General features: G+C 47.7%; 1 protein-coding gene across 3 annotated transcripts in view; it reads left to right on the top strand.

Moving 5' to 3' along the window:
- Positions 1-13,081, top strand: part of LOC306939173 (tyrosine-protein kinase JAK2-like) — a 65,439-nt gene that overhangs the window by 14,261 nt on the left and 38,097 nt on the right. Inside the window, exons 4-11 of one of the 3 annotated variants that reach the window (XM_079523698.1) lie at positions 1,065-1,185; positions 3,151-3,296; positions 3,412-3,784; positions 6,008-6,121; positions 6,481-6,638; positions 7,187-7,298; positions 8,516-8,702; positions 10,351-10,478. In XM_079523698.1, the coding sequence (XP_079379824.1) occupies positions 1,065-1,185; positions 3,151-3,296; positions 3,412-3,784; positions 6,008-6,121; positions 6,481-6,638; positions 7,187-7,298; positions 8,516-8,702; positions 10,351-10,478 (1,339 nt within the window). Of the gene's footprint in view, positions 1-1,064; positions 1,186-2,684; positions 2,723-3,012; positions 3,041-3,150; positions 3,297-3,411; positions 3,785-6,007; positions 6,122-6,480; positions 6,639-7,186; positions 7,299-8,515; positions 8,703-10,350; positions 10,479-13,081 lie in introns of those variants that run through there. The other 2 variants (XM_079523699.1, XM_079523700.1) reach the window with 2 other exon arrangements.

Genomic DNA, 13,081 nt, shown 5'->3' with positions numbered 1-13,081 from the left:
TCATGATTTTTTTTCAATTTTTTCAATAAGTTTAAAATAATGGTTAACACAATCAGCGCCGGGATTTCTTTCAAAATAGAAGCTCGGGTGCCGGGAAGATATGGCCGCTTTTACTCTGTAAAGCCTCCCCCCTTCCGTTCCGGACGAAAACCGGGAGACATATTTTTGCTTGCTTACCTCGCTATCGTTACGATAAAATCGCTGAATAATCCCTCGCGTTCATATTTTGAACGAGAGGCATTCATTGGTGTTTGAGGTTTGACCCCCTTTTTCTTTTCTTAGATTGCATCATGCACTACATGTGCATACTGTGGGTATTATTCAGCCCTGTGTGTGTGTGTGTGTGTGTGTGTGTGTGTGTGTGTGTGTGTGTGTGTGTGTGTGTGTGTGTGTGTGTGTGTGTGTGTGTGTGTGTGTGTGTGTGTGTGTGGACAAAAATGAAGAGAAATGAAGAAATGAAGAAAGAAATTCAGAATACTTTTCTCTCGTTTGATATCAATGAAAATGCGCTGGCGCAACCCGTCGGTTGCATTAGTTATGACGTTCCCACACGTCGTACGTCGTCTACATGGGTTGCGCCAGCGCAAAAAAGTGGTTAAAGGACCACTTCACCACTTTTCAACCTATCTTCATATAATAGGTCCTCACTAATAATCATGATAAAATGGCACGATTTATTTCTACTCAGTCTGTGTCTCATAGGAGGGATGTGGGCAGTTCAGAAACCCGTCCACCAGTGACATTATCGTGAGAACGATGGCTTCCATTTTCGCATTGCAACTTTTCAGGACTAGTTTTCTGAACTGCCCACAGCCCTCCTATGAGACACAGACCGAGTAGAAAAAAATTGCACCATTTTTTCATGATTATTAGTGAGGACCTATTATATGAAGATAGGTTGAAAAGTGGTGAAGTGGTCCTTTAAAAGCTAAGGTGACAAAGATGCATTCCAGGTTTTTATTAATGGGCAACTTAAAACGTCTTTTTACTCTCAAAATCATTTAGTTTTCTTTATTTCCTTTCGGCCTCTCATTCAGAGTCTGTGGTTTTCTTCGTCTCACTAGGTACCATTTCACTGGCTGGTACAACAGCGGGAGTTCCTCCTCTGCCCATCGCTGTGGTGCGTCTAAGGGCATGGAGAGCCCCGTGCTGGATGACTGCACCATGGCCTATCTGTTTCTACAGGTGAGTTGAGCCCCATGCTGGATGACTGCACCATGGCCTATCTGTTTCTACAGGTGAGTTGAGCCCCATGCTGGATGACTGCACCATGGCCTATCTGTTTCTACAGGTGAGTTGAGCCCCATGCTGGATGACTGCACCATGGCCTATCTGTTTCTACAGGTGAGTTGAGCCCCATGCTGGATGACTGCACCATGGCCTATCTGTTTCTACAGGTGAGTTGAGCCCCATGCTGGATGACTGCACCATGGCCTATCTGTTTCTACAGGTGAGTTGAGCCCCGTGCTGGATGACTGCACCATGGCCTATCTGTTTCTACAGGTGAGTTGAGCCCCGTGCTGGATGACTGCACCATGGCCTATCTGTTTCTACAGGTGAGTTGAGCCCCATGCTGGATGACTGCACCATGGCCTATCTGTTTCTACAGGTGAGTTGAGCCCCATGCTGGATGACTGCACCATGGCCTATCTGTTTCTACAGGTGAGTTGAGCCCCATGCTGGATGACTGCACCATGGCCTATCTGTTTCTACAGGTGAGTTGAGCCCCATGCTGGATGACTGCACCATGGCCTATCTGTTTCTACAGGTGAGTTGAGCCCCATGCTGGATGACTGCACCATGGCCTATCTGTTTCTACAGGTGAGTTGAGCCCCGTGCTGGATGACTGCACCATGGCCTATCTGTTTCTACAGGTGAGTTGAGCCCCATGCTGGATGACTGCACCATGGCCTATCTGTTTCTACAGGTGAGTTGAGCCCCATGCTGGATGACTGCACCATGGCCTATCTGTTTCTACAGGTGAGTTGAGCCCCGTGCTGGATGACTGCACCATGGCCTATCTGTTTCTACAGGTGAGTTGAGCCCCATGCTGGATGACTGCACCATGGCCTATCTGTTTCTACAGGTGAGTTGAGCCCCATGCTGGATGACTGCACCATGGCCTATCTGTTTCTACAGGTGAGTTGAGCCCCATGCTGGATGACTGCACCATGGCCTATCTGTTTCTACAGGTGAGTTGAGCCCCATGCTGGATGACTGCACCATGGCCTATCTGTTTCTACAGGTGAGTTGAGCCCCATGCTGGATGACTGCACCATGGCCTATCTGTTTCTACAGGTGAGTTGAGCCCCGTGCTGGATGACTGCACCATGGCCTATCTGTTTCTACAGGTGAGTTGAGCCCCGTGCTGGATGACTGCACCATGGCCTATCTGTTTCTACAGGTGAGTTGAGCCCCATGCTGGATGACTGCACCATGGCCTATCTGTTTCTACAGGTGAGTTGAGCCCCATGCTGGATGACTGCACCATGGCCTATCTGTTTCTACAGGTGAGTTGAGCCCCATGCTGGATGACTGCACCATGGCCTATCTGTTTCTACAGGTGAGTTGAGCCCCATGCTGGATGACTGCACCATGGCCTATCTGTTTCTACAGGTGAGTTGAGCCCCATGCTGGATGACTGCACCATGGCCTATCTGTTTCTACAGGTGAGTTGAGCCCCGTGCTGGATGACTGCACCATGGCCTATCTGTTTCTACAGGTGAGTTGAGCCCCATGCTGGATGACTGCACCATGGCCTATCTGTTTCTACAGGTGAGTTGAGCCCCATGCTGGATGACTGCACCATGGCCTATCTGTTTCTACAGGTGAGTTGAGCCCCATGCTGGATGACTGCACCATGGCCTATCTGTTTCTACAGGTGAGTTGAGCCCCATGCTGGATGACTGCACCATGGCCTATCTGTTTCTACAGGTGAGTTGAGCCCCATGCTGGATGACTGCACCATGGCCTATCTGTTTCTACAGGTGAGTTGAGCCCCATGCTGGATGACTGCACCATGGCCTATCTGTTTCTACAGGTGAGTTGAGAGCAGTGGTTCAAAACCTGGCGTTACCAGACTATAATCTATAGTCTGGTAACTTGGTGAATGTTTTGCAGTGGCGCAGTGACTTGGTGCATGTTTTGCAGTGGCGCAGTGACTTGGTGAACGGCAGGGTGAACGTCCCAGTGAGCCACGAGGCCCAGGAGGAATGTCTGGGCATGGCCGTGCTGGACATGATGAGGTTGGCCATGGAGAACGGCCAGTCGCCCGTGGACGTCTACAATGATACCAGGTAGGAGAACGTACCGTAACGACCCTGCAAAAAGACCCGGCCGTAACTCGCTCCTCCAAGGGAGCTAGTGTGCGTGCGCAAACACCACTGCCACCTTATCTCTCTATTTTTCCAGCTACAAGTCCTTCCTGCCCAGGAGAATGCGAGATCGCATCCAAGAGTACAACATCTTGACCCGGAAGCGAATTCGCCACCGCTTCAGGAAGTTCATCCGGCAGTTCAGCGAGTGCCAGGCTACTACGGCGGTGCGCGGCGTCAGCGAGTGCCAGGCTACTACGTCGGTGCGCGGTGTCAGCGAGTGCCAGGCCACGGTGCGCAGCCTCAAGCTGAAGTACCTGATGAGCCTGGAGGCGCTGGTGCCCTCCGTCTGCTCCGAGCGCTTCCGCGTGGCGGACCTGTCGGGGCGGGACGTCACCATCGTCATCGCGGGAAACGAAGGCGTCCAGTGGGCGAAGAAGGCAGAGGAGGAGGCGGAGGAAGCAGAAGAGGTGATAGGACTAGAAGAAAGTAAAGGTTACTTTAGCCCATTCTAGACATGTCAAATCTAGAAAATATTTGCCTTATTTTGGATGTCAATGGTGGCCATATCCATTTTCAAAACTTTCCCCTCAGACAATTCCAGGCAACTTTTGTTTCTGTTGTTCAGGATATATTGAAGATACAAAATCAGCGGAGTTTGGTTCTTTTGCAAATAGTTTGAGGTTGATCCTGTATTTTCCATAGATTTCCTGCATAGTGTGTGAATGGGTGAATGTAATGCACAATCTATGTAAAGGTGTATGAATGTGTGTGTGTGTGTGTGTGAATGGGTGAATGTAATGCACAATCTATGTAAAGGTGTATGAATGTGTGTGTGTGTGTGTGTGTGTGTGTGTGTGTGTGTGTGTGTGTGTGTGTGTGTGTGTGTGTGTGTGTGTGTGTGTGTGTGTGTGTGTGTGTGTGTGTGTGTGTGTGTGTGTGTGTGTATGGGTGAATGTAATGCACAATCTATGTAAAGCGGCTTGGATAAAGGCGCTATATCAGGGGTGGGCAACTTTGACGATGGCGAGGGCCAATATATTTCCACACTCACTCCAGAGTCCCACAGTGCATATTACTGCCGTAGCAAAAATAGCCGATCTGCAAGCTCAAGACACGTTTTGAGCTTGTAGATCAGCTATTTTTGCTATATTTGAATTGAAAACCTGAATATTTTTTTTTTGCTATTTTTGAATTGGAATCTTGAAAAGTAACATTTTCATTGAATTTCAAATGCATTTAGTTATAGTTATGTTAACTTTATGAACTGTTAACATGACTTCATTGGACACAAAGAGACAATAAACATTTTAATACTAGTCATTAAGTACTAGTCATTTAATACTAGTCGTGAAGTAATTAAAGCGGGTTTGGAATATTGTAACAGCTGAAATCAATACTATATCAGTATTCTGATATTAACATGCGGGCCGCATTAAGCGAAGGTGGGGGCCGCATGTGGCCCCCAGGCCCATGTATGCACTATATCATCACCACCTTTTATTTATACTCTGAATACAGTTGAGGGCAAGCCCTCATTTTCAATGTAGCCAAGGTTTACAATACACAAAAAACAATACATCAAACAACATTATAAATCAGGATAAATTACAAAGGAACTTTATACAGCACAACCATCAGTAAAATAGATCAATTGAAGCGTGAAAAATGTTATACTTTAGCTATTGAAAAATAGCAGATCTACAAAGCTCGTAGCGCGGCACTCAATAATTTATGCTTTAAACACCAAAATGGGTCCCCGTCCGGAACGGGTTTTAACCCATTTAGACCTGAGGGCGATTCTACAAAATGTCTTGAATTGTTTTCTGAAAAACCTACGTTTCTATGTCAGTCGTTCTCAAACATTTTCATGTCAAGGACCCCCAAAATTATATGTAATCGGCCGCCGACCGACCCCCATCTGAAAATATGTCGGGACACCCCAGAAGCAAAGTTATGAGTTACAAACTTTGGCTCTTCAGAGATTAGCACCACATTTTCACGATTTAAAAAAAAATAGCAGACCTACAAGCTCGTAGCGCGGCACTCGGTGCCGCGCTACGAGCTTGTAGATCTGCTATTTTTCAATAGCTAAAGTATAATATAATTGAATCACGGTGAAAAATGTTCTGGGGCATTCCTTTGAACTGACCGAAGGATGGCAGGGAGCTCAGTTTGAAAGAGTTTTGGAGTTCATTCCACGAAGTTGGGCCATTGACAGAAAAAGCTGTCTTGCCCAACTCTGTCTGGGTCTGAGGAACCTTGAGCCTTAAGAACCCGTCCACCAGTGACATCATCGATGGTGAATCCAAGCTAATAGAAACGGCAGGCTTTCTTTTCCTGAAAAGTTGCAATGCAAAAGTTGAAGCCATCGTTCTCACGATAATAACAATCTAAATATATTTTAAAACAAATCTTGTTTAAAAAAAAATCTGCCTAATGATGATGTCACTGGTGGACGGGTGTCCGAACTGCCCAAAGCCCTCCTATGAGACACAGACTGAAGGGAACAAATTGTGGTGTTTTATCATGAACATTAGTGAGCACCAATTATATGAAGAGATGTTGAAAAGTGGTGAAGTGGCCCTTTAAGTAAATGCGTCCTGTCCTGTCCTGTCCTGTCCTGTCCTGTCCTGTCCTGTCCTGTCCTGTCCTGTCCTGTCCTGTCCTGTCCTGTCCTGTCCTGTCTGCAGGAGCTCCAGGTTTACTGTGACTTCCCTGACGTGATTGACATCAGCATCAAACAGTCCAGCACCTCTGTGGAGAGTCGCATCGTGACCCTGACCAGACAGGACAACCAGACTCTGGTACGTCTATATTAGACTGAGACATTATATCCCCAAATCTATTCTGTTTATTATGCTTTACTTTATTTTTGTTTATCATAGTTTATCATATCTGTTGTGATATATACTGTATACACTACAGTATATGGGCTCTATATTACCGTCCATGCTAAACATTATCCCTAAACTTCTATGCCTTTTTTTTACTATTTTGAAAGACGTTTTTGAATAGTTAAACTAGCCGATCAACATCGACACGTTACAATTTAGGCATTTAGCAGACGCTCTTAATCCAGAGCAAATGGTACCAGCCGGTTATTAATTTTTCTGTATTCCCCCCGCCCCCCGTCTGTTTCCAACCCTTCTCGCCGACCATACAGGAAGTGCAGTTTCACTCGCTGTCAGAGGCTCTGTCCTTCGTGTCATTGGTCGATGGGTACTACAGATTGGTTGCTGATGCCCAGCACTACCTGTGTAAAGAGGTGGCGCCCCCTAGACTGCTGGAGGCCATCCAGAGCTACTGCCATGGACCCATTTCGTATGTCGGCGCACGCACGCACACACACACACACACGCACACGCACACGCACACACCATTGAGTTATATCACCCATATTATCCACTTTCACCTCAGTAGGTGAAGTTTTTCCACAATTAATTGAAAATAGGTGATCTACAAGCTCACAAGGAAGGATCGTTGCATCTGAACGCCGGACGGATTAGACAAAAAGAAGGATTTTTCAGAGAAAAAAGGCAAGGAAAGAAATCATAATGAGTGGATTCCAATGGGGTGCATTTTGCGCATTTCGCCTGGTGCCTGGAGGGACACTTGAAGGTTGCCTAGCAACCAGCGCAGCAGTAGACGTATGTGTTTGGCTTCTGCCGGTCGATTTTGATATGAAGCGATAACTCCGCCGCGCCGCGGGTTTGGCTATCAAAGGGTATAATTATTATAACCCGCGGTGGTGCCGCGGGTTATGGTGCTGGCTGGCGCTAAGGGTGTTAACAGAAACATACAGCAACGACCACTTCCCCAACCGCGAACACACACACACCTGACTGTCTGTTTCTCTGTTTCACCAACAGGATGGAGTTCACCATCGCTAAGCTCCGTCAGGCTGGCAGTCAACAAGGCCTGTACATCCTCCGCCGCAGCCCCAGGGACTACAACAAATACTTCATGTCCTTTGTGGTCGGGGTAAGGTCTGTGTGTACGTCTGTCGACACACACACACACACACACACACACACACACACACACACACACACACACACACACACACACACACACACACACACACACACACACACACACACACACACACACACACACACACACACACACAGTGCATTTATGGATAGATAGATAGATAGATAGATAGATAGATAGATTCAACAATGCAAAATGCTGCTGCTCGCCTCCTCACCGGCACAAAAAAACAAGAACATATAACACCAGTTTTAGCTGAACTTCACTGGCTCCCTGTCATTTTTAGAATAGATTTTAAGATTATTTTGTTTACTTATAAATCCCTGCACGGCCTAGCCCCCTCTTATTTAACGGAACTTCTCGTCCCTTACACCCCACAAAGGGCACTGAGGTCAACAGACAAGCTGCTCCTGGAAGCTCACAAAACGAACCTCACATTTTTATTCTTTGGCTTTTAATTGCACCTAATGTTTGTTTTGTTTTATTGCACTTGCGTTATTGTGGCATTAATTACTGATGTTTTTGTTTTTGTTGTTGTGGTATAAATTGTTGATGTTTTTGTCTCACCCTGTACAGCACTTTGGTCAATTTCGATTGTTTTAAATGTGCTTTATAAATAAAGTTTGATTTGATTTGAACAATAGCAGATCTACAAGCTCACAGGAAACTCACATTTTGACAAAATTGCAGAGCGTGTTTCTTTAATGCTTCCATATTCAAAGTGTCACATTTTACATGCCGTGCAGCCTCACTCTCTCATTCATTCAATGCCACAGCCTGCAGTGTGTCAATCTGACCACCGGAGGGAGCCAAGAGACTATGGTTTTCAAAGAAAGTGTAGCAGTCAGTCAGCCAAGAAAGACTAGTAAGAATACATTTACTGCATTATGTTATACTTTAGCTATTGAAAAATAGCAGCTCTACAAAGCTCGTAGCGCGGCATGTCAAGGACCCCCAAAATTATATGTAATTGGCCGCGGACCCGTCTGAAAATATGTCGGGACACCCCAGAAGCAAAGATATGAGTTACAAACTTTGGCTCTTCAGAGATTTGCACCACATTTTCACGATTTTTCAAAAAATAGCAGACCTACAAGCTCGTAGCGCGGCACTCGGTGCCGCGCTATGAGCTTGTAGATCTGCTATTTTTCAATAGCTACCAAGTATAACGTAATGCTTAAAACACCCAAATAATCCATTTTCAGCACGAGACAACGTTAGAGTACAAACACTGTCTGATCGTCCAGAGCGAGTCTGGAGAATACATCCTGAGCGGAGCCAAGAAGAGCTTCGGCTCGCTGAAGGACCTGCTGCACCGCTACCAGAAGGAGGCGCTGCGCTCCGACGGACACACCTTCCAGTTCACCAAGTGCTGCCCGCCGAGCGCCACAGGTATACACACGCTGCCCGCCCAGCGCCACAGGTATACACACGCTGCCCGCCGAGCGCCACAGGTATACACACGCTGCCCGCTGAGCGCCACAGGTATACACACGCTATAGAGCGTCGCAGTCCCGCCCCCTGTCATGACGACGCCAGGCCCAGTCCCGCCCCCTGTCATGACGACGCCAGGCCCAGTCCCGCCCCCTGTCATGACGACGCCAGGCCCAGTCCCGCCCCCTGTCATGACGACACCAGGCCCAGGAAATGATTCCCAATGCATTTTTCCCATAGACATTTCAGAAAGTATTTAAAGACGGTTACGCCGCGGACAAAGCCAACTCGAGTCGTGACAAATCATGACAATAAACACAATATTTTGGACCAAACAAATAATTACAAAGAAGAAAAAAAAAAAAAAAAAGTGTTGTAACCTGCCGTTTTTTTTCTTCTTTCTAATTCTTTGTTCGGCCCAAAAAATTGTGTTTGTTGTCATGATTTGTCACGACAAGAGTTGGCTTTGTACGACACTTAAAAGGTCTTTAAATAAATACTTTTTGAAATGTCTATGAGGAAAATGAACGGAGAGTAATTTCCTGGTCCCTGGTAGGGGGCGGGACTGGGCCCTGGTAGGGGGCGGGACTGGGCCCTGGTAGGGGGCGGGACTGGGCCCTGGTAGGGGGCGGGACTGCGACGCTCTATACTCCGGGTACACACGTTATACTTTTATACCCATTCAGACCCGACGTCGAAATTAAAAAAATGTCTTCTAAATCCTGACAGTTTTCTGAAAAACCTCGTGTTTCTATGTCAGTGGTGGCTCAATATTTCATGTCAAGGAGCCCCAAAAATTATATGTATTTGGCCGCCGACCCCCATCTGAAAATATGTTGTTTCAGGGACCCCCCCCCCCCTAGAAGCAAAGATTTGAGTTAAAAACTTTGACTCTGAAAGAATATATATTCAAAGATTTGAGCCACATTTTCACGGGTTTTTCAAAAATAGCAGATAATAGCAGATCTACAAGCTCGTAGCGCGGCACCAAGTGCCGCGCTACGAGCTTGTAGGTCTGCTATTTTTCAATAGCTAAAGTGTAACGTAATGCTTAAAACACCAACAAGGGTTCCTACCCAGAATGGGTTAACCCATTTAGACCTGAGAACTGATTCCACAAATGTCATCTATAAATCATGACAGTTTTCTGAAAAACCTCTGTTTCTATGTCAGTGCTTCTCAAAGTTTTTCATATCAAGGACCCACCAAAATGATATGTATTTGTAGCCTGGCTAATAAGCCAGACTCAAATCACACTGTCGTGTGGTATTTGAGTCTGGAGATGCTGTGTATGGATCTATTTTCCCGGGGGGCGGGTTCAAACATTTTCTCTTTAACGCAATTGGTCAGAGCTACTGTCAGTCAAAGGTCTCAAGCATTGAACGTCACTGTACCAAAGCCCGCCCATATTGCATACCGTGTCCCGATTGGCCACACCAGTTCTCTGGTGTAGGAAATGGTCTGCCTCTCCAGACCGGCTGATTCGGTCTGGCTTATTAGCCAGGCTAATGTATTTGGCCGCAGACCCCCCATCTCAAAATATGTTGTTACAGGGAAATTATTATTATTAGTGGTTTTGAACCTTATTTCCCTCTTCTTTCTGTAGATAAATCCAACCTGCTAGTGTGTCGGAACAGCCGAGGGTCCGAGGTGGTCCCCCTGTCCCCTTCCCAACACAAACACAACATCAGCCAGATGGTCTTTCACAAGATCCGCAAAGAAGACCTCGTCATCGTAAGACACCCTTCTTTTTTCCTTTTAATAATTGTTTTATCCCAGTGTCAATTATCTAATGTAATCCTGGGCGCTACACTTACTCTGCCAACCTAAAAAGGGGGGGGGGGCAGCGGACTGACCTCATGCTTGCTTCTATGCATTTCTCTGCCCGGAGGTAACGCGTGGAAGGAACATGTCATTCCGACCAGTTCCTTTCCCCTCCATCAGGCGCCCCGGCTGGCCAGGGGGAGATAGTTTAGAGACGAGGATTACTGCATGATTTTTGTGAGGGTACCTACCCTAGGGGACACAGGGAGAACATGTGAGGGTACCTACCCTAGGGGACACAGAGAGAACATGTGAGGGTACCTACCCTAGGGGACACAGGGAGAACATGTGAGGGTACCTACCCTAGGGGACACGGGGAGAACATGTGAGGGTACCTACCCTAGGGGACACAGGGAGAACATGTGAGGGTACCTACCCTAGGGGACACAGGGAGAACATGTGGAGGTACCTACCCTAGGGGACACGGGGAGAACATGTGAGGGTACCTACCCTAGGGGACACAGGGAGAACATGTGGAGGTACCTACCCTAGGGGACACGGGGAGAACATGTGAGGGTACCTACCCTAGGGGACACGGGAGAACATGTGAGGGTAGCTACCCTAGGGGACACGGGGAGAACATGTGAGGATACCTACCCTAGGGGACACAGGGAGAACATGTGAGGGTACCTACCCTAGGGGACACGGGGAGAACATGTGAGGGTAGCTACCCTAGGGGACACGGGGAGAACATGTGAGGGTACCTACCCTAGGGGACACGGGGAGAACATGTGAGGGTACCTACCCTAGGGGACACGGGGAGAACATGTGAGGGTACCTACCCTAGGGGACACAGGGAGAACATGTGAGGGTACCTACCCTAGGGGACACAGGGAGAACATGTGGAGGTACCTACCCTAGGGGACACGGGAGAACATGTGAGGGTAGCTACCCTAGGGGACACGGGGAGAACATGTGAGGATACCTACCCTAGGGGACACAGGGAGAACATGTGAGGGTACCTACCCTAGGGGACACGGGGAGAACATGTGAGGGTAGCTACCCTAGGGGACACGGGGAGAACATGTGAGGGTACCTACCCTAGGGGACACGGGGAGAACATGTGAGGGTACCTACCCTAGGGGACACGGGGAGAACATGTGAGGGTACCTACCCTAGGGGACACAGGGAGAACATGTGAGGGTACCTACCCTAGGGGACACAGGGAGAACATGTGGAGGTACCTACCCTAGGGGACACGGGGAGAACATGTGAGGGTACCTACCCTAGGGGACACGGGGAGAACATGCAAACTCCACACAGAAAGGCCCTTTTGCCAACCCCGCCTCGGGTATGGGCACTGATGCCCATACCCGAGGAGGAGAGAACCTTTAGTGGTTATAGTCTTGGTTGTTATGGCCTCCAAACAAAAAAGTAACAAGTGGCTCAAAAATGGAGGCCTCAACATAAAGAAGGACATCACAGAATGAACAAGTTTTAACGGTTTTTATGACTAACTTTCCCCACAAAAGGCTATTGAATTACTTGGTGCAATCAATCAAATAATATCAATATTAATACATTACCAAAAGGGACCTGGAGATGCCGTGCCAAAAGCAACAGAATGGAAAAAGCTAATACTAATAACTAAAACACCAGGGTTCCCGTCCAGAATGGATTAAAAAAGAAATGCCACGCACATATTTTTCCAGTGCATATGGCAGGCCTTGTTGACGGATTTGGAAGAGATTTTGAAGGTCTGGTTCCAAAAATGAACCAGTATTTAATGTGTAAAACCCATATTATTTACATTGGAATGAATGAGCCCGGCTGGAAAGTGTCCAAGTGGGAGTGTCTAAGTGGGAGAGGCCGGGTCTTAGCTGTGGGTCCATTGGGGAACCTGCTGCAGGTCTGAGGCCTGGGCTACACCTATATGGATCTGGAAAATGTGCGTTTTGAAAAATATCCATATAGGTGATGTGTAGCCCAGGCCTGAGTGGAGAGGAGAGACAGTGGGGGTTAGGCCCAGACAATAATTGAATAAGCGTGCGTGCGTGCGTGCGTGCGTGCGTGCGTGCGTGCGTGCGTGCGTGCGTGCGTGCGTGCGTGCGTGCGATCAGAGCGATCACGACCTGAACCAATCAGTTGATGTAGTTGAAGCAAGAACATCACGACTTTCTGTAACTTTGTTATGGAGTTCTATTGGAGGTCTTTCAGAGAGAGCTCGTGATGTCGTGAAATGGGTCGGGTTAGACTTTAAGTAGCTGGCTGGTGTCTGACAGGAGGAAGCCAGATACGAGCAACCGCCCCGGGGAGCGACGTATGGGGCTTTATGGATGAAGACGTATTGCTTATGGATATGTCTGGCTTGGATGACAGTGGCTGTACATCAGGGGTGCAAAGTATACCAAGTACTTTGCACCCTACTTAAGTACAATTTTGAGGTAAATGATGTGATCGGCGCACGCGCGCGCACGCACACGCGCGCGCGCACACGCACGCGCGCGCGCGCACACGCACGCGCACACACACACACACACACACACACACACACACACACACACACACACACA

The sequence above is a fragment of the Electrona antarctica genome (genome assembly GCF_951216825.1).
Source record: "Electrona antarctica genome assembly, chromosome: 16".
Classification (NCBI taxonomy): Eukaryota; Metazoa; Chordata; class Actinopteri; order Myctophiformes; family Myctophidae; genus Electrona; species Electrona antarctica.
The sequence above is the reverse complement of the archived record's forward strand: the minus strand, read 5'-3'. Positions and strand labels throughout refer to the sequence as shown.